Source organism: Podarcis cretensis (assembly GCF_951804945.1).
Source record: "Podarcis cretensis genome assembly, chromosome: 7".
Classification (NCBI taxonomy): Eukaryota; Metazoa; Chordata; class Lepidosauria; order Squamata; family Lacertidae; genus Podarcis; species Podarcis cretensis.
The window spans coordinates 46018286-46040350 of record NC_137176.1 but is presented as its reverse complement, the minus strand read 5'-3'; the positions used below and the strand labels follow the sequence as shown (position 1 = coordinate 46040350).

Sequence of the window (22065 nt, the reverse complement as noted above, 5' to 3'; positions counted from 1 at the left end):
CAGCTTGTTAAAAACACACATTGCCCAGCATTATTGACAAGAGACGGAGAGAGAATTCGTAGCAATGGAAAGTTTGGAGGTCTTCAGAATAAAGCCCCTCCCATGGATAAGCTTCGAGGAATGGTTTTTGGAGCACCTCTGCCTCAACGATGCAAAATTCTCTCTGAACAGATAGGTGTGTTCAAAGCATAATATATTAAATAATTATTTGTACAGCTTTTCGTAAAATTTTACTGTGCTTAGAAATTCACTCTGACTCTTAACTAAATATACTTGGCATTTCATACTGCTGCTGAAACAATTGCAATTACTAAATGAGAATCTAGTGGCATTAGATTCTGTTAGCCTTCTTGCATGTGTTTGAATTTGCACCACAGCCCTTTGCTACAGGCAAATCATCACAGATTAATGAAAAATGTATTTACATAATTGGTAAATAAAACTTTGTAAGCAATTATTTTGAAATGAATCATGAAATATTGTCTTCCATTTTCAATCGCTATTGTATTTTAATATTCTGTTGGAAGCCACCCATAGTGGCTGGGGAAACCCAGCCAGATGGGCGTGGTATAAATTATTATTATTATTATTATTATTATTATTATTATTATTATTTGCATCAATAACCATAGTTAGAGATAATGTGACACTTACAGCTCAGTTTTCAAATCTAGGACTTGGTGGCATTGTGTTGATGGCCTAGTGCAAGACTCCAGGTTAGGATATCGTGCAGATTCTGTACCAGTGCAACAAGAATGTGATGCCCATTGCCAAGTGCAATGATGTGGGATTGAAAAATTTCCACTACTATAATTCTGTGCAAAATTCCCCTTTTTAAACTCCATAGTAAGTGTTCCTAAGACTGTATCTTAGATTCACTTTGTTAATCCCCACCTCAGTCAATTATTTTCCTACTGGAAACACATTAATGTATTTTATACAGCACATAAAATCAGTTTTGTTCAGTTAATTTAAGACAGATAAACTTGTTAAATCTGAAATCCATCAGTGTTTGAGACACTGCGGGGGGAGGGGTAATGAAAACCCGTATCACTGCTTCTGTGACATTATAGTTCTCTGGCAGCATATTGTCCTAAGTGCCTTTGAAGTTGGGTGGGCCTCTTGATTGTAATAAACTTTTAAACAATATAGAGTTTGTGTGTTGGAACAGAGCAATTTAATCTCCAAAACTGTGTTTTTAAGGCCATATCATAAATTACCGTGTTCTTATACAGATACCATTTGTGTGTAGTTTAAATGCAGAATAAATAAAATGTGAATGTTGATGGGTACATTTCTTGCAAGTGTTCCTAAATCAGTGGTGGGAAAACTGACCAGCAGGCCTAATTTGGCTTGCCAGGCCTTGGAGACTGTCCCACCTAGTGGTTCGGGCAAATCGCGCACACCTTTCCTGCATCTGATTTCATATAGTAACATCAGATGCAGGAAACTTCAAGTTGTGGCTAAAATTAAGGTGAATCAGGAGTGCATTGTTGATTCTTCCTTTGCAATTGTATTCAAGCCAGGTGATGAGATCCTAAAGTCATGCCTGCAAAGGAAAAATATCCCTTTGCCTTGCACAGCAACAGAAAAAGGTGCCAAATTAAAAAAAGTGCTGGCTTTTTAGTTCAAAAGAATTGACTGTGTGCTTAGAGTGCATTTCCAATTCTTCCTTTGAATTGCTTGCTAGAGTTTAAGCCTGGAATGCAAAGAATCCTTTGCAGGGGCTTGCTGCAAGGATCTACAGAGTGCATCCATTTCTGCCCAAAAAGAAGGACTTGCTATTTTCTGCAAGGGTCTTCCTTTGCACCTGACTTCATATATGACATCTCACCCACCTGTTAAAATGCCTGTGAGGTGGTGGAGCTCAGAATCTAGCCCACCAGCTAGATCCTGCTCCCCCACCCTGTCTAAACACATGCAGTTTTCTCTAGACTACAATGATATATATTTATGAAATTCATTATGTTTGAAGAATATTTTAGTAACCTTTTTTTAAAAAAAAAAATAAAGTTACGCACACAATTTCATTGTTATCCTGTCCATACTTATCTAGAAGTTAGCCACAGTGAGTGGGGCTTAATTTGTGAGTAGATATGTGCGGTACTGCACTGTTAACAGCTTTACTGTCTGTTATTTATTGCTACTGTTCTTAAAACTTTTGGCCTTATGCCTTATTATCCTATTATTCTTTTACATGTTAGATCTCCTTCAGCAGTACCAGAAAGCAGTTGCATGGCTTACTAATAAGAAGACAGACCTTGATTTCCAGGAGCAATTATATAATAGTCCAGAAATGAAAAAAAAGAAAGAAGAGCTTGCAGACCAGGAAAAAAGACTCAAGTCAATAGAGCAGGAATTGGGTATGTTACTCACACGTTCACTTTCACATGATGGAGTCGAAAAGTTAACCATTCTAATTATATCAGAAACACATTCTGGGAATTTACAATTTCATAAAGGTATTCTAATTTAACTGTGTCAGATTTATCAAAATTCTGACTACATTTTAAAGATGTGAGCTTAAGCTTAAGAGAGCCAGTGTGGTGTAGTGGTTAAAAGCGGTAGTTTTGTAATCTGGTGAACCAGGTTCGCGTCTCCGCTCCTCCACATGCAGCTGCTGAGTGAGTTTGGGCCAGTCACACTTCTCTGAAGTCTCTCAGCCCCACTCACCTCACAGAGTGTTTGTTGTGGGGGAGGAAGGGAAAGGAGAATGTTAACCGCTTTGAGACTTCTTCGGGTAGTGATAAAGCGGGATATTAAATCCAAACTCCTCTTCTTCTTCTGGTATGTATGTATGTATCCTGATACAGCATTCTAACATAACATATTTATAATATATAATGAGATATAAAATTGGAAACACAAGTAACAACAATTGTATAGTTCTGTTTTTCTTTGGTGACATTAGGAAAAACAAGTGGGGCCTCCAACAAAATGTTACAATGCGGAGCACTCTGATTCGTGTTCCAGCAGTCCTTCCAACGCCACTATCTTCTAGGCTACCTCATGCTCCTCCCAGTTTTCTAGTTTTCCTCCATGCAGAAAGCATTGGTTTTTGACCACAGCCTCCTTTGTCTTTGTGGGGCTGCCCACTCTCTTTCCACCACCCCACTACCCCCCAGGAGAAGGAGAGGCATATATGTGGCTATATGTACATAGGATGCATGTGTAAGAGAGAGGGAAATTCAAAATGTGTCCACTGGTTCAAAAAGTTGAGGGAAGGAGGTTGATATCAGAGGAAGTGCCCCCTCTGACCTATCTTGTGAGCCCAGTTTCACAAACACAAGGTCCTTTCTGCAGGAAGGGAAATTGTGGATTTATTTGCAAATAATTACTAGTGGATAATACTCAGACCTTGAACTACATAGTTACTTTTTGTATTAGCTTTAAAAATCTAATTTGTGCTTGGTATGCTTGTGCCTTTTTTCCTGAAGTTATATGTACTAGATTTGAAAACAACAGTAATGTTTGTGATCTTCATAGGCATTACCTCATCTGGTCGATGCTCCAAATCTTCAGTTCACATGGAAGAACTTGATACATTTGACAATCCTAGCCCTCCAAAAAGAATGCGGAGAGAAACAGCAAAACGGTCACTCAGGTTTGTTTGTGAGATTCTAAAGTAGTTGGTGTTTTTTTTAAAAAACGCCCAGTTTTGTGGTGTTTTTGCATGAATATGCATGTACAGGGAATATCCTACAACTAACTGATTCCACCTGACAGTGGTAGTAATACTGCATATCTTTGCATGAGGGTAAGGAAAAAGGGAAAGGATAACTACAACAAAAACCTTGCCTGATATTTGTATTACATTTATGCAGTTTCTAAAATGACCTGTGCTTATTTTTTGTAGTCCAGAAGAATGGGTATCATCTCCTCCCATGAAGAAACAGCAGCAAAGAGCAACAGATACATCAGATGTTAATGGAACAGCCCGAAAAAAGAAACCATAGACTATAAACAGATTTCTTAAAAAGTAACTGTATATTGAAATATGTACAAGCTGGGGGAAAATAAATTCATGTTAACCACCATTCTTGTATACTTCTAGAGAAACGTTGTTAGTAACAACTGTTAAGCTTTATTTTGTATAGCTTTTTCTATGGTTATTAGACTTCAGTATGTGGAAGTAATAACTATGCTTTTTTATTTATGATAACACATTCAGATTTTACAATAAAATGGCTACAATACTACAGATTTTTCTATTACTATATAAGGTTGCAATTTAGATTGTTTGAAAGTGTTCCCTAAGGGTTTTTAAAATAAAATAAAGTGTTGTCTCCATATGTAAAGTCCCTAAGCACTGCCGCCATTAAATCTGTGGAGAAGAGCTGAACTAAAATGATTGATAGACATTCTTATGCTTTTTTTCACTACTTGTATGAAAACAGTTAGAGGCATTTTTCAAATATGGTCAAACTTGCTACTACTCCAGATGCAGACAGATGCCACTGATTGGGGATGAGCAGCAACCTGACACATGGATACTACTATCTGCCAAAGTAAGTAACTTGAGTATGCTAATTGTTCTAAATTGGCCACTACCTTCCAGAGACTGGGGGATATATGCTAAAACACAGCTTACAAGTCTCATCTGGCAGAAGGACCACTGTCTCCTGCAGTGATGAAACAAGGGCCTAAGTGCAGGTTGGGGAACCTGTGGCCCTTCAAATGTTGAACCACAGTTCTCACCATCCCTGGCCATTGGCTGTTCTGGCTAGAGTAGATGGGAGTCCAACGCCATCTGGAGGACCACAGTTTCCCCACCCCTGGGCCTAGTGGGTTCATTTTAAGAGAACTCTCAAGCAGAGAGGATCTGCCAGGCTCTCTCAGGCATAACTGCCCTAGATGCTCCAGCTAAGCCTGCAAAATTATGAGACTCAGATCACATCCATCCCAAGTCAAGAGTGAAGAGAACAATCAGCAACCCCTTCAGGGTCTCTCCTGTGAGCTACAGCAGCAGAATATAGGAGAACAGTCTGGTGGGAAGTGGTACACATCCCAGCCATTGAATGCCAGGCAAGGGTGAGAGGGTGATTGTTCAGTGATTCTCTGAGAAGCCTATTCCTTTGTACAAACAACTAGAGAGAAAGGGGAAGGTGAGGAGTTAAATGAAACCCTTAGATGCGCAGAGACACTCAGGTACTAATCACCCTAATAAAGGAAGATATACTGGGAACAGCAGATCTGTTCTACCCATGTTTTCAGTGGTGGAGTATTCTATCCTGTTCCATATCATCTGGGACAGGAAGAAAACGACCTCTCAAAAGAGTTGGGAATTTTGCTGCACTGCAATTATATTTTTATGAAAGATTACTAGTTTGATCTTCATGGAGTCATGGTTTTCACACACTATAGTAGTATTGTCCTAAATTACAGGATTTGGTGTTTTTAAGTGTTCCAATGCACGCACCGAAAGAGGAAGCTCTGGGTCACGTGCATAGGTATATATAGGTCCCTTGATTCATTTAGCTTGCATCCCATTGGCCTGATTAAACCCAGCATCAAGGGACCTACCAATTGGGTGTTGTGGCTGATCAATCAAACCCACCCACAACACAGGGTTTGGTTGCCAGGTCTCACTGCAACATGTGCCCCCTTTAAGGCAGGACATGATTTGTTAGTGATCCTGTGCTCTGTACCAATTCATAGAATCATAGAATCTTAAAAGAGTTGGAAGGGACCCCAAGAGGCATCTAGTCCAACCCCCTGCAATGCATTAAAGGATTCTATTAAAAGGAATCTGAACCAAGCTGAAGTAACCACATTGACTATATGGAGTCCCAGATTTTAAATAGTTTACATATGTGAAGCTCGGTGGACTTCTAGCTCAGTCTGAGAAAGCCAAGCAGACAGGTCTGAAAAAGGCTGCTTTACACTAGTTGTGCACAACTAAAGCTGAACTGAGGCCTTTATTATCTCCTCTATGCCCATTCTGAGGCTATCTGCTATCAGATTATACATGTAAGTCGCAAATAGGCTTAGTGTGTCAATTTGTTTTTCTGGTGCACATGTTTGGTAAGCATTTATGTAGAAGCCCAAACACCAGATTTCTGTCTTAAGGAACTAATAATTTAAAAATTGAAAGTAGGAAATGCAATAGAAGGAAATAATTGGGTAAATACGTGCTGGTATAGAATCCCAAGAATCCAATGTTTTATTTTTTCTGCTACAAATACAAGGCTGAAAATGTGTGTTCAAAATCTGTTCAAATCTCAAAAGCGAGAACTTGAGTAGGTCTCTAATGGCAAAGATTCTAGAGTTCCTCCAAGAGTCTGTTCCAAATATGTTTAAACTTTAGCTGGTAAGCTGGGTTTAGTAAAGATGACGACTCTGGGGAAAATCATCCACAGAGCAAGTATTCCTTAAAAAGACTTAAAAATTAATTTACTCGCAATATACCCATTTGCTCTCTCTCTCTGTGAAGATTAGCATTACAAATTGTGATGGAGAACTCAAAGGGAGTTCAAAGAACTAGCCTTCTGAAAGTGTTGTCACTCAAGATGCTTTTCCTACATCAACACAGTGACCACACAGGGCCAGACATTAAAGATGTGTGTGTGTTTCATAAATCTTTCAAGATAACATTTGTGAGAGCAGTGGAGCAGTTAGATGATTTTAGACTCTACTTAATGGTCTTAGGAACTCTTTTGATGACAGTGCTTTACCCACTGCCTTGTGGGACATCTTCATGGGGAAAAGGGCTAAGGAGTAAACCCTACACAAATCCAGAGTGGAGTACCAAGGGTGGTTTGATGGACTCTTGTATGCCTCCTTCTGGCAACTCCTGCAGCCAAGCTGGTCCCAAATGTATTGCTTTCCTTTGGACCATATTAGTGAGGCCATGGGGAGGGCAGTTGTTATCCAGGCAGCCCAGGACCTCCATATACGCTGCTACGGCTTGCATCCCAGACAGAGCCATAGCAGGTGCTGTAACCTTCCAACAGTGCATTTTATTCTCAGAAGATTTTCTTACTCTATTTGTGCAAGTCTATTTTAGAACATGCTTGTTATCTTTTGCATGCATGTTAACTGTTCATGCCACCTCTCTCATTAAGACAGCTATTCTGAAGACTGTCAGAGCATTCATTAGGTTTCAAGTATGCCATATTATTAGTGCTGCCAGAAACCATTATTTTTTACATCTGGAGAAGCACTCTGGTTTAATTAAGAGAACAAATGAGGTGGCATTAGTAACCTATATTAGTCAAGACAATTTATATATGTTTTGGGGAGAAGTTATATCCATGTTAACCTTTTTCTCTGCAAGTTTGTTCAAACTATTATCCTGAGCATAGTTTGCAGCTTTAGAGCCAGTGTTGACAGTCTTGCATTATTCACTCAAAACAGCAAAGGGAAATATAATGAGTGAATGTGAAAAACCTAGACTGGGTCTCACAGCACTTGAAATTAATCGTTACGCCCTGAATCATATTAAGACCACTGTAAGGCTTCTGTTACTCATTTCTGTGCTCAGATCAGTCTTCCAGTATCCTGGAAATGAAGGACTGTAGGGTTTTCCATTTCTGGTACCAAAAACAAGTTCCAAACTTGGACAGATTTTACTGGAAAATGGCTTAAAATGTAGCCATCTGTATAGATTAGTCTAAATTAAGGCACTTGCTCTGTATAGAGCTACACTGTTGTTACCAGTCATTAAATGCACTGCTTTGCTTTGCAGGCAGTCATGACTGCTTAAACTTGTGTTTAGTGGGATAATACTCAGAGGGAAAACACAGAAACAAAGGACTCCTGAGACTCGTGAATTACAGCATCTGAGTAATGAAGTCCATATGATTGCTGTCGGAAGACAGTTTGCCATTTATGGCAGCAATGTATATCCCAGGCTTGTATTCAAGAAGACAATTAAACCAACTCACGTAGCATTCCTACTGCCATGGAATAGACTTTTTATTTTAATAGCAAAATAGAAATAAGTTTGGCAGTTATATAAATATGCAAGGCTTCACTGGAGCCAAGTCTCAGCCCCAGCACATATGAAATAGCATATTAATGTATTTGTGTGGGTATCTCCTGCTACAGAGGGCCAGTGTCCTAACATGCCCCCGATCTATCTACCCACCCTTCCTTGAAACAAACTATGCGCCATCTAGGGATTTCTGGCAACGGGCTCTAGAAAAGTCATATAGTGAACAGATGCAACCTTGCCCCTCCCCCCGAATCCAACAGATGCAGCTTTTCTTGTCCCTGCAGAACAAGCTGCACCTGTCAAAAATCTACCACAAAGGGAGAGAAGAATGGTTACTCTCCTTTTTCAAAAGACATACCACTGATTCACTGCACCCGAATCTGGGTTTGGGGAGAGTTACCGGTATATCTATGCTAACACCTCTTCTCCTGTACCACTCAGTTTTATAAATCAAAGCACTGCCAACGCAGCCTATACATTTTCCTGTCATTTGTCCAAATGGCAGTGCATGCCAAAATGCATGCATGCATGCCAAAAGCCAAAGCCATGCTGTATTTAAATTCATATCCCAAACTGCCCCTATAGGAACTTTTCATTTTGTATCTTTTTCACCACCACCACCATCACCACCACAACAATAATAAATGCCCCTTCAGGTTCAACAGTAAGTCTAAACAGAAAGCCTTTTCATCACATGTGGAAAACATTTAGGCAAAGATCTTGGGAACACTCCCAGAAAATGGAGCTCTACTTATATGAGGCAGCCAAGAATGCCTCTCTCTCAGACAGCCTTTGCCATTTGAGCACAGTGCGCAGTGCTGTAAACATTTGTTTATTCCAGCTTCTATTTTGCCTCTTCCTTACACTTCAGGCTGTTAATCATTTTTTCAAAAAAGTGTTGCAATAAAAGTAGTATGCTCAGCTAAATGTGTATATAAAATGTAGAAATTAAAATGACCCCACACTTGCTTAACTTCAGATGGAAAAGGCCAACTCAACAACAGCAAATGTTTTACAGCACATCAGTTCAGACTCTGAAGAATCTTCGTGTGTGTGTGTGTGTGTGTGTGTGTGTGTGTGTGTGTGTTACATCTAGCATAAAGGGTAAAGGGACCCCTGACCATTAGGTCCAGTCGTGGCTGACTCTGGGGTTGTGGCGCTCATCTCGCTTTATTGGCCAAGGGAGCCGGCGTACAGCTTCCGGGTCATGTGGCCAGCATGACTAAGCCACTTCTGGTGAACCAGAGCAGCGCACGGAAATGCCATTTACCTTCCCGCCGGAGCGGTACCTATTTATCTACTTGCACTTTGATGTGCTTTCGAACTGCTAGGTTGGCAATAGCAGGGACCGAGCAACAGGAGCTCACCCTGTCGCAGGGATTTGAACTGCTGACCTTCTGATCGGCAAGCCCAAGAGGCTCAGTGGTTTAGACCACAGCGCCACCCGCGTCCCTACATCTAGCATAGTCTTACCTAATTAAGTTTGTATAACAGCTCATCGGTGACATCTAAGGCTGGGATTTTCTTACTATGCCCAGGAACATATTTTCTGCCCTACATCTGAAGAAGGGTTCTGGGGAACTTGTTCATTACTTTGTGTCAATTTAGTCAGTTGTATTAAATATATTATCCTACATTTATTCTCGTATTCTCCATGGGCAGGGGATTCTACAATTGAGTAGCAGCTACCAAGAACACTAAGGGTGCAGCAGACTTCCGCTTTTGTGACAGGACTTTCCGCTTTCTCTCCTCCTCCTCCCCTCTCCCCCCCAAACACCTCCCCCAAAATCTGTTCTTATGGGTTGGGGGACTCTCTCAAGCAGATTGGTGGACCTGAAGTGGCAGTAGGGGAGGGGAAAAGCCCTGTTGCAACCACTGGCACAACATTGGATATTGCCCCACATGTCCACGTTAGTAATGCAAAATTATTTTATTTGCTAACTTTTACTAGTATAAAAATAACTGGCATAGTCATGGTACAAAGTTGGGATTTCCTTTTGCACAACCACAACTCATACAAAATAACTACAATAGCATTTTTAATATATATGTCAACCAATGCGGTTAGGGAATGTGTAGCAATGCAGATGTTGCTGGACCCCAACTTCCACCAGTCCCAACCAGCATGGCAAATGGTCAAGGATTATGGGAGCTGTAGTGTAACAGCATCTGGAAAGTTGCATGTTCCCCACCCCTGAAATAAAGAGAAGCAGAGTTTGGGGAAATTGTGTTGTTTTTTCCTCACTTATGTCCCTAAAGGGTGGAGAATGAAGCTTAGGCAGCAGTTGGCTTATTTGATGTTTTGTTACTTCATTAAAAGGAAGCAATTGACAGTTCACCAGTTACTCTCTGGTTATACAAACACATTTGCCATTTAAGGCGGAAAAAACGGTGGCAGAATCAAAATACGTTTTCGAGGTAATTTTTAGCACAGCTGAAACAGATGTAACTTGATGTGATATTAGATCAAGCCAAATATTTTCTATATAAAGACATGTCAGTGTTTCCTGTTATTTTGATTAAGTCACTGTTAATATTTGGCACTTAGTCATTCAGATTAGAACATAGCAACGACCTCGGTAAATGCATTATTTTCTCTTGTTGCTTTGCGGTAATGGAGAGATATATGATTAATTTACTAGTCTTCAGGGATGCAAATAGTTTTATTTCCTTTCAGGGTGTATATGCATCAGTCATAGTCCATGGCAGCCTTGTCTAACCCCATGACCTCCAATTCCCATCAGGACCCAACCAACTTGCTTATCACATGCCTGCTGGCTGAGGCTGATGGGAATCAGAGTCCAGAACATCTTGAGGGTACCAAGATGGGGAAGGCTATGGCTCTTTCGGGATTAGACTAGATGCTGTTGTCTTTTCTCACCAGGAAGAGGTCTTGAAGCATCCAGCAACTGTTCACTGATATTAAGTGCAATATACTTGCAGCTGTAAATCAGAGCCCAGCAGAGTATTTAAAATATGTTTTTAACACTATAAATTAGAATGAACATGTTATTGTTGTTTTTATAAAGCAACTCTGGACCCTTGTTAGAACAGTATCACTCTAGAAAAGTTATTAAATAGTTCAGTGTTAGAAGCATTGGCTGTCTATATCAGGCATGGCCAAACTTGGCCCTCCAGACATCTGAAGGCAGCCCTGTTTAGGGAAGCTTTTAATGTTTGACGGACTATTGTATTTTAATATTTTGTTGGAAGCTGCCCAGAGTGGCTGGGGAAATCCAGCCAGATGGGTGGGGTATAAATAAAGTATTATTATTATTATTATTATTATTATTATTACTCCAGATGTTTTGGGACTACAATTCCCATCATCCCTGACCACTGGTTCTGTTAGCTAGGGATGACGGGAGCTGTAGTCCCAAAACATCTGGAGGGCCAAGTTTGGCCATGCCTGGTCTATAGCTTCATCCTGCCAAGTGGTCAGGAATATTTGAGTCCCCCAACAGGTGCACTGGGCTATGATAATGACCCGTGTAGGGGTAGCACGGCTGCCTGCATCCCCTCTGTGACGGCTAATCGCCTCCCTTGGCCTAAGTAAGCAGCCTTCCTTTATTAAGCAATTTTTTGGGGGAAAACGATTGCTGAGTTGCGTAAGATTGTTCTTGGAAAAGCAGAAGGCTCCGCCGAATGGAAAGAAAAGCGGGGAGAGAAGGAGCAGGGCCGCCAGAGGAGATTCCTCTGTCTGTAGCTCACAAAGGCGCACGTGCCTTTCTCTCGGAGGTCACGCAGGGCAGATGGGGGGGAGAGGAGCCCTCGAGGAGGGGGGGGGTCAGCGCGCGAGTCTGTCGAGAGTCCCAGAACACCCGCGTGCGGCGGGAAAGCGCCTCGCCGCGAGCCCGGTCCCTTAGTCGTCTATTCCATCCCCGCTGCCCCCGAAGTGAGTGGTTGCGCCCGCCGCGTCCAGGGCAAGAGCGGGGGAAAGAGGAAGGGGGCTGCCGCGCCGCTGTTTGGCCAGGGGAGATGTTTGTGAGGCGAGGAGGCGGCTAAGTCATCTTCGGCTCGGGGTGTGCGAGCCGAAGGGCGGAAACTTGGGAAGAACTAAGCGGGGCGGGGAGCGGGGGGTTGAGGAGTCTTGCGTCAGTGAAGTAGAAGCGAAGCTGAAGCGAGAAGTGGAGTTCGCGGCGGAGCCAAAGAGGGGCGACGTAACTTGGAGATAAATAGGCAAAGAAGGCGGAAAGGGGTCTCGGGAGAGAGAAGAAGTCTTCAGGACGGAGGCTGAGCTGCGGGCCGTCTCTCCTCGCGCCCGGCGAGTCCGTGGCGCGCCAGCTGTGGCGAGCAGCATGGAGCTGCTCCCGAAGCCCCTCAGGTGGACTGCGCTGCTGCTTCTCCTGTCTCTGTCCGGCTCCCTCGGCCAGACCGCGCCGCACTTGCGCCCCAGTCGGCCGGGCGTCAGGAACAAGTAAGTGCCCGCCTCGGCCCCTCTCCGCGCCAGCTTGGGCTCGCCTCAAACTCCGCTCTCCGGCCCTTGATGAAACGCTCCCCACCCCCCGGGAAAAGTGAGCCGCGGGGCCGAGAGCGGCAAGCTGCCCGCAAATGGGCAAGTTGGAGCAAAGTGAAAGGGCTGCGTTGTTGGGGAAGAGGGAATTGGTGGGGGTCTGGCGTCTCCAGGGAATCCCCTCATCTTTGCGGCTGCGAAGCTCTGATGAGAGTTTAGGTTGAGTTCCCAGCACATGGTCGGTCATCAGTCCCAGCAGAGAACAGAATTGGATGTTACACAACCGGTGTAATCTGTATTACTTGAGATGGTTGGAGCTCTTTCTGCAGTGCTTGATATGTGACCAGTGTTAGAAACTCAGAACGATAAGCTACGTGCCAAATGGTTCCGCTTAAACCAAGGTTACAGTCGCCAAAACGGAATTCCTACTTGCCATTTTGGGGCAAGAAGACAGCTCTAAAGTCTTATTTTTCAAATGATGGACTGACTGTGAATCAGTTAAACATCAGATGACAACCTTCAGCTAGCTTAACAACTTTGAGAACATAAAGAAGTCAAGTTATCCAGGGACAGTTCACACATTTATTGGTCTATTCCAACCTCTTTTTCTTAATGGTGACATGGACCATAATGTAAGAGTGTTCTTCACAGCTGAGAGCAGGGCAATAGGGTGGGGTAAGTAAGCTACAATAATTGGTCCTGCACAGGCTGCATAAAAAAAGCATTTTGGTTCCCGAAATTCATTTTGATGGCGCAGATAAAATATAATTGACAGAATTCTACAGGATGTGTTATTAGTGTGTGATGTGTATTAGTGGGCATCTTCACTTGGTTGCAAGTGGCTGACAGGTACAAAATGCACCTGTTGCCTGGCTGATTTTGAACACTGTCTCTATTATTATAATAATAATAATTATTATTATAATAATTATTATTATTACAGCTTGCCTTGGATCATGATCTTCAAGGCTTCTTACCACTAGTTGCAATTATTTAAACAGAAAACACTTCACATTGACACCTCACAACCATGCACGTATAACTCAGCAGGCCTTAGTTCTCCAGCTGATAGTTAGGGCCAGACTCTGAAGTTAATTATCTTCTTGTAGGCAGTGGACTTTTAGATGATAATATTGCATTTAGGCATCCTTTGGGATTTCCACCCCATAGTACTACCATGTGGGCCCTACGGATTAAAGCCAGAATGTGCTTCTCTTCAGTTCAGCCAGGGCAATTTGCAATTGGATCCGATAGCTATTTCTAGCAGGGGATGGGGTGGGAGGAAACTAGGTTTCCACAGTTGCTGCTTCTTTGGCCAACTGATGGGCAAGCCCTTGTTGTGATGTTCTTCCTGGGAGGCTGCTGTGGACTGGAGGAGGGCACTTTCCCAATGTCAGTATTAAATGAAGATCCAACTGCAAGCTCACTCAGATTCTTTACATGGAATTAGGGAGGGAAAATATTCTCCTTTGCCTCAGGCAGCAAATGTATTGGACCATCTCTGTTGACAAAATATCTAGGTAAGACATTTCGCAAAGGCTGTGTCTGCATGTGCCTTATTTGGTTGGCTAGTTGAACACTGGGTGACATAACAATACACACAATCTGCGTGCGTTGGGCATGGACAAGCTGAGCACAGACGAGATACTGAAAGGTGGGTTCAGGCTCCATAGTTCAGTGATCTGGTCTACTTGTGCCACACCAATTCTGTTTTTGGTGCCTACTTGTGACCCCTTTTGTGACTAGTAACAGCAGAAAGATATTTGTTTCTTTTTAGTAATTTTCTCCTCCACGCATGTAGCACTAAATAATATTGTTAAATGAAGCTCCTCAATTCTCAAGCAGTGAGTAGTTTAGGGGGGTATCAATGAAGAGTTTAGTTTCTTCCAGATAGAAAAAGCACTGGAGAGTTATGCTGCCTTTGTAGTGTTTTATTTATTTATTCAAGTAGAGAGAGACTTTTAGAAATAAACAGTTTAAAAAAGGCAGACAACTCACTGATCCTTCATTTGATTTCTGGACAACTTCAGCTTGGAATCCCCACTGTCTTTCCCCTGTCCCAATCTGGTCTATCTAAACCTAAAACTCTGCCTCCAAACCTGCACTGCCAACTCCTCTGCACACACGTCTCTGCAAAAGGACTGGACTCAGACTTCATCCTAACCATTAGCTCCTTTTGAAGAAATATCAATTGAAAATAACTGTTAGCAAGCAATCCCCCAAATAGCATTCACCTTAAAAGGTGATCTAGTCCCTCTAAAAGCTCTAGAGAGCCTATAGCTCACCCTGGAAAAGATGATAAAGGGACATAAATTGAAAACATTCAAGATGATTCATAGTTACTCATTTCCATATTTACAAATGCATTTCTTTCTCCAGTCAGTATAACCATCCCCGGTAAATTATTCACTCTCTAAACAGCATTATTCATTTCCAGAATACAGACTGCATTTACAGTTTACAGAACAAAGAGACTTAACAGCAAAGTTATATTCCCAGGTTTTTAAATACTTTCTGGTTCCATTATATTGTTTACAAAGAACAAAACAAAATGACCATCATTTTACCCTCTACACAAAACTGTAGATTCAGGCTTCGCTTCATGCTTCCATAAAGACAAGGCAGTTTGTTTCTTGTTCTTTTCAAGCATGGTATAATTTCCTTAAATATAACTGAAACTCACTAAGTCCTCAATATTTAGCCAATTTTTAAATGATGCCTGGGGTTTCACTAACATGGCTAAAGCAAGGATGAATTAATGTGCCTTAGAACCAGGCAGTAAAACTGCAAGTGTAAAGCAAGCATTAATGCAGCTCCCTTACGAACAAGTCTCTAAAACAAGTTTGGATTTCCCTCTAGCTTCCATTTAGACTCTTATCAATTGCTTGTGCACATGCAACTTACAGCATACTCTCCATCTTCAAATCCCAATTGCCAACTGCATATGACTTTGTAAAACCTCTGAAGTCCGACTGCACTCTGCAGATAACTTGCTCATTCAGGAAAAAATATATCCTAACCTTTAAATTCCCTCTGTGGACAGCTGATCATCCATCATAAGCAATCGATTTAGCAACAAAGGGTTGGTCACCCAAGTGTCCTACTACCAAAGAGATGGAAAAGACCAAAGGAGGCCATTTAGCCCAGTGCCTTCTCACAAGGCCAGAGAACATGGTTGATTCCTTAACATCCAAAGTTATCCACCCCAGATTCAGTATTCTGTGGCTTCAGTTTAATGTTAAGCAGCCAGTACCACATTTGTGTTCTAACATCAAACACCTCCTAATTGCTTCATAATAACCTATATTGCTGGGCTGGGATGTGTATTTGGTCATTTAAAGTATCTGCATTTGTTCATATAGGAAGAAAGAGCAGAAAGAAGAATGTCCTACCACACCCTAGGTTCAAACACAATCCTTGTCAGTTTGATATGAGATGCTTTTATTCCTCCATTTCAGCCTCTATTCTGTAGTCACCAGCTATATTTAGTGAGAATATAAGTTTTAACTTGGTACATTTTATTCTTTTAAAGTAAGCCCGGGTATTTTTGAATACTCAAGTTCCACAGTAGCATTCAAGAGACTACTTTTGTTACATCTCCTTATAACTTTGAAATTGCTTTACAACCCGTAAATGTATTAGGCTAATAATAATAATAATAATAATCAGATAATTTCAAGTCTGTCTTCTCTGTCTCTTGAATGGAATCTTTGTGGTTGTATATTTGACCCAGAGAAATGGCTAATAACTTTCACTGTTTGATGGCTTAACAGTGTGTCTGTCCTGTTCTTGTCTCCCTCTCTTCTTCCCCCCTGCAGGAACTGGTGTGCCTACATCGTGAACAAGAATGTGACCTGCTCAGTGCTGGATGGCACAGAGAGTTTTGTTCAAGTTCAGTACTCCTGTGCCTGGAACCAGATCCCCTGCCCACATGCTCCTGTGTAAGTAACAAAGGAAGACAAGGAGGAGACTGAGTGGGTGGGGAAGTATTTGGTCATCTTTCCAGCAGTGAGGTATTCCCATATGTAGGCAGAAAAATCCTCTGCTTCATCACACAACTTAGTATGGCTGTGGAATTCTTCACGTTTCACCATGTGGGTACTTCAGGAGGATGTGCACCATTTTCTAACATCTGATTTCTAAGCCGTAGTATAAGCTGAGCAGAGCTTGCTCTTTTTATTGCAAACATGAGGCAGCTGCAACTAATTAGAGCCATGTTGACTCTTCTGTCAACAGATAATACAATAAGTCACCATACATTATTCAGACAAAAGAAGGAAATTGCAAAAACATTACCCTAGCATAACTACTTCGGGGTTGGCATCAGTTAAGTATTATTTTTTTTAAAAAACTCTGATTAAAGTTGAAGCAATTAGTACCTCAATTTTTGTGGCTGCTCTGTGAACACCTGCTGCTGAGTACAATTACATTCCTTGGCCTACAATCACCTGCAGGCTCTAGTCATGCAGAGCAGTCATAAACTTCGCTGTAAATCAGTGCAGGTCCTCTTCTTTGAAATGCCTGGGTGGAAGCCAAAATGTTCCAGTAATTTTGAGCTCTTAATTTTTTGCAGTGTGTGCTGCCCTGTGATCCACATGGACAAAAGGAATATAAATAAGGGCTATAATGTTGGTGAACAGAATATACAGCCATTGAAGTGGCTATTTGAATAGGCTGTCTCAGCAAAGCATCTAACTTTAGGAGATGTTGCCAGGTGCGCAAAAATGTATTCCATCACCTGCTCTCAGAATGGTGACAATTTGAAAGTCTGGACAATATTTTACTCCCTCACAATCTGAGAAAACCTAGCAATTCAGATGCTCAAAGCCCTGTCTCTGTGTTGCTTGATCATCTAGAATGCTTACACTCAAGCTACAAGCTTCTGGGCTATATAGTTTATTTCGTAAGGGAGGAGGACTGGGAGAAGAGCATATGGAAATCTTCCAGAATAGTGTACTGGCTTTCATGAAACTACCCTGGAATAAGTTGTAAAAAATTGAAACTATCGTCTTGTGTTAAATGGAAATCAGGTACCTTGGAAATCTAGATATCTTTGCCAATGTATGTGTGTCTGCATCTGGAAGAATGCTGTGAGTATTCCCGCCCCCCGCCCCCAGCAAATTTGCAGTTACTATTTCTTCAAAATCATGTGAAAAGAGGCATATGGTTAGTCACCTCCTCGGGTGTGTCAATTATGGCTTTACATTCTGATAGTAGTCAAAGACGGGACGCGGGTGGCGCTGTGGTCTAAACCACTGAGCCTCTTGGGCTTGCCGATCAGAAGGTTGGTGGTTCGAATCCCCACGACGGGGTGAGCTCCGGCTGCTTGGTCCCAGCTCCTGTCAACCTAGCAGTTCGAAAGCATGCCAAAAAGTGCAAGAATATAAATATGTACTGCTCCGGCAGGAAGGTAAACAGCGTTTCCATGCGCTGCTCTGATTTCGGTTCTCCATTGTGCCAGAAGCAGCTTAGTCGTGCTGGCCACATGACCCGGAAAAACTATCTGCGGACAAACGCCAGCTCCCTCGGCCTGTAGAGCGAGATGAGTGCCGCAACCCCAGAGTTGTCTGCAAATGGACTTAACTGTCTGGGGTCCTTTACCTTTTTTTTAGTAGTAGTCAAAGACATACTAAGAAATTATGTAGTGCAATCCTATACAAGTTAACTTGTAGTAAATCCTGCTGTATGCATTGGGGCATACTCCCCAGTATGTTTGTTTAGAGCTGTAACTATTGATCAGCGTTTTTGTTTTGTGTGCTTGAATTTTGCAGCACAAATGCTTTTGGCAAAAAAGTAGCTTGCCTTTGCCAAAAAAGAAGCTTACATTCAACTAAAGATTGACAACATCAGCTTAATTAGAGGAAGCTGTGGTGAGATGTTCTTTGTGTAATGTTCCTTGTTGATTCTTTTCATAGTATCTTAACTTAATTGACCACTTTATAATACTTTAAAGAGAGAAAGAGGAAGATTGGATTGGGCTGACTGATGAGAGGTTCGGTCTCTCTTTCTCTGCACCCATTAGTTCCACTTAACACAGTAGGACTTACTTACAAATAAGTATGCATGTGTTTGCATTGTGAATTAATAGAACAGCTAGGGTGGCCTGAGCAGGTACCTTCACTGGCCTGAGAGAGACCAGCATGTGGGTACAGCTACGACAAAAAGGTCCCTCCCATGTCTTTCTAAGCAGAAAAACCATATGGTTGATAGGGCCGCCTGCCAGGTTAATCCTACTAGGAAGGCTCTCACTCTATCTATTGTTATGAGGCCTAACAAGAAGTCTCAGTAGGACTGCCTTGAATGGTCATCTGAGCATGCTCAGAGCTGTTTCTGAAAGCCACGCCTCAAAGCCCATTCTTTTGTAGCTAGCCAGGAGAAGGGTGTGGTGGCTAGTTTGAGCAGCTTGTGTTTTTAAACGAATATTCATCAAGAGAGAGCAACAGTGGACAGAGTATCTTTTTATAATATCAATTTTTTAATCATTTTTGTGACTGGGTGAGGAGAAATGGTTGGTGGCTTCTATGTGTGTTGCAACTTTCAACACTTCTGTATTATTGGAACTCTAATGTTTGTACATAGGCTTGAGATTGTATGGATGTTTTGTATTCCTGTTTTTCTTTAGGTTTTAAAAAACATGGTGCTGCTTGGTTGGCTACTGTGAGAATAGGATGCTGGAGTAGATGGGCCTTTGGCCTGATCCAGTTGCTGATCCTGAACTACTGTGGTGATTATATACCATGGTGGATATGTGTGTTACATTATTAAATACAAACAAAGGTTTGGTGAGACTGATGCACTCTGTGCATGCTCATTCTATTTATTTCTGAGGCTTATAGTTCCTAATCATGTCTCATCTGCTCAAGTCTGTGAAAGGGTGTGGTTTGTGAGTAGTTGGTGGTGCCCTTAATCTGCATCACATTTTAATTGGATAGAATATTGACTGTACATTTTCCTTCTCAGTAAGCCAATTGGCAAGAACCTTCTTGTCTATACCTTTGGAAAACAAGCACACCAGTGGCTCTGAAGACTTAAGTTTACAATCCTCCTCTCTTGTCACTGGCTGTTTGGGTACAGTACTCTCATATTCTTTTAATCAAAGGGGCGGTCAACTATTTTATAGGTGCCAACTATTTGTAAAATTGCAATGCTTAGTTTCCACAGTAGCTTTGCAAGGGAGAAGGATGGGGAGAAAATCAGAAGAACTTGGACATGCCCCTGGGACCACACATTCGCCACACCCCTGTGACCCCCTAGCAGCCCTACTACGTGTAGTGGGGATCAGCTGCTGCTGGGTAGAGGTAATACACAGAGCCCTAATCTGTATAAGAATGTTCATCAATGTATGCATTGTATGGGCTTAAATGTCTTGAGATAAAAATGGCTCTGGCGGAATAAATGCAGAAATCTGTCCTAAGCTGAAAACTTGTATCATATGTAGACAATACTTTTAAGTCTAGGCAATCTTCGTTTTGCACATGGGTTATATTCTGGACCCCTGCATCCGTCAGCAGGCCCCACATAAAGCATTCTGCCCCGTCCCCATTCCACTCTTTTAGTAATGTTTTCAGGTCACTTCTGGATTCATCGCAGTGTGTGTGTGTGTGTGCATTTCCATCGGTCATTGCTGGTAGCCTAAAATTTGTTCCAGTAAATTTAAGAGTAAAAAAATGGTTTTGAGTGTCTCAAAAATATTTACAAAAGGAGTACTGCTGTTACATAATCAGGAATGACTCCTGGATGTGCCCAGGGAAAGGTTTTTCTGTAGAGGCCCCATCTTGCAGACCTCATGGGGAATGCTGCAGAGGGACAGTGTATTGGAAACAAAAAGAAGTTATCAGTGATCCTTAGTATTTTGGCATGTTTGATAGTCTCAGTTTGCTGGATGAGATGAACTTATGGCCATGTGTCATTGACCTAAAATTGCCCGTTTTTGTCTGTAAACAGTGAACAATAGACTCTTTCTCATCTATGGGTTGCAAAGGGGTATATTTATTTCATACAACATCCATAACTTACTGCATAATTTCAGAAAAACTCAATACGAATGTTTGATCTTTGATAATACTTGATGGGAGTTTTAAACAAGCTCTTTGTTGTATTCATTCCTAGACAAATGCACAAATAGTGTTAAAACTCTCTATATTTCATAATGCAATGTAGTGTACCTCCAGACAAATAGAAACAACATATTTCCAGTGCTGTGGAGCAGAAAGCACATATTCTCATGGTCCAGAACCTATCAAACTTAATTCTGTCTTCTGGTAACATCTTGTGGCTCCTGCTAGGGTATTGACATGGGAAATAATATGAAATAAAGTTGTACCTTGGATCCTGAATGCCTTGCAAGTTGAACATTTTGGCTCCCGAACACCACAAACCTGAAAGTGAGTGTTTGCAAATGTTCTTTGGAACCCAAACATCCGACAGGGCTTCTGCAGTTTCCGATTGGCTGCAGGAGCTTTCTGCAGCCAATCAGAAGCCGCACTTTGGTTTCTGAATGTTTTGGAAGTTGAATGGACTTCCGGAACTCCCATTAGCTCCAGCCCACATGGCTAATGAACAGAGATAATGAGAACCGTAGTCCATAAGACCTAGAAGGCACCATGTTGGCCAACCATGAGAGAAAGATTTCCCCCCAAGGATGTGGTGTTCTATTAGGGGAGAAACTACTGGTTATCTGAAAGTTGCATGAACTACAATGTTCTCACAGCAGAGGTTGCTTTAACTTTACTTTTGTATATAGCTGTACAGTGGTACCTCTAGTTACAAACTTAATTCGTTCCAGAGGTCCATTCTTAACCTGAAACTGTTCTTAACTAGAGGTGTTCTTTCACTAATGGGGCCTTTTGCTGCTACTGTGCTGTCAGCACACAATTTCCGTTCTTATCCTGGGGCAAAGTTCTCAACTCGAGGTAACTCTTCCAGGTTAGCGGAGTTTGTAACCTGAAGCGTTTGTAACCTGAGGCGTTTGTAACTCAAGGTACCATTGTACATGTAGCTGATTATTCTTGATGGCAGTGGTTCTTTTAAAAACGTTATTTTATGACATACTCTAGGGTTTTGCTTATTCTTTATGGACCATTATGTATTGTTCCCATACATAATGTATTTTGCCCAGCTGGCAGATTAATTCTTAGAAATATTATGTGAAATTCAACTGTAAATGGATATGGCCTGTACTTCTTAGACAGAATAGTTTATTTGCTTTTTCTAAGCGAAGGACTACAATAATGCAGGGGAAATATAGCAATAATAAAGCCATATACTTAATTCAACATAAAACTGCAAGTGAGTCACAAGAAATGAACCACCTTACCATGGTCGCCATTTTCCTGGAATAATAGTTCCCCTAGAACTTTATTTAGACCTAGAGGGAACTATGTGCCCTACTATAGAGGACAGGCCTTTATTTGATGGACTAACTAGATTAGACTAGATTAACTGGATAAAACCCCCCGCAAGGATGGAGAACAGGCGCCTTGAAGTTGGTCATCAACAGTTAGCACCTGAACAGGCACACAGTTTACTTGGTCAGAGTCTTCTCCTCTATGGCCACATGCACTGTAAATCTATTTAAATTATTGTTTTTATGTTTAAATTTGCATCTGCATATAAATTATCATATGCACATTTTATGCAAATTTGTATCTTCTGTTGGCCTCCTTTTTGTTGATCT

General features: G+C 41.7%; 2 protein-coding genes across 2 annotated transcripts in view; both read left to right on the top strand.

Moving 5' to 3' along the window:
- Positions 1-4201, top strand: part of SMCHD1 (structural maintenance of chromosomes flexible hinge domain containing 1) — a 67271-nt gene extending 63070 nt beyond the window's left edge. Inside the window, exons 45-48 of the mRNA XM_079982604.1 lie at positions 4-175; positions 2205-2363; positions 3487-3604; positions 3857-4201. Of these exons, the coding sequence (XP_079838730.1) occupies positions 4-175; positions 2205-2363; positions 3487-3604; positions 3857-3956 (549 nt within the window). The 3' untranslated portion in view covers positions 3957-4201. The remainder of the gene's footprint in view (positions 1-3; positions 176-2204; positions 2364-3486; positions 3605-3856) is intronic.
- Positions 4202-11731: 7530 nt separating this feature from the next.
- EMILIN2 (elastin microfibril interfacer 2) overlaps positions 11732-22065 on the top strand; it is a 37194-nt gene continuing 26860 nt past the window's right edge. Inside the window, exons 1-2 of the mRNA XM_079982892.1 lie at positions 11732-12353; positions 16208-16330. Coding sequence (XP_079839018.1) covers positions 12235-12353; positions 16208-16330 — 242 coding nt within the window. The 5' untranslated portion in view covers positions 11732-12234. The remainder of the gene's footprint in view (positions 12354-16207; positions 16331-22065) is intronic.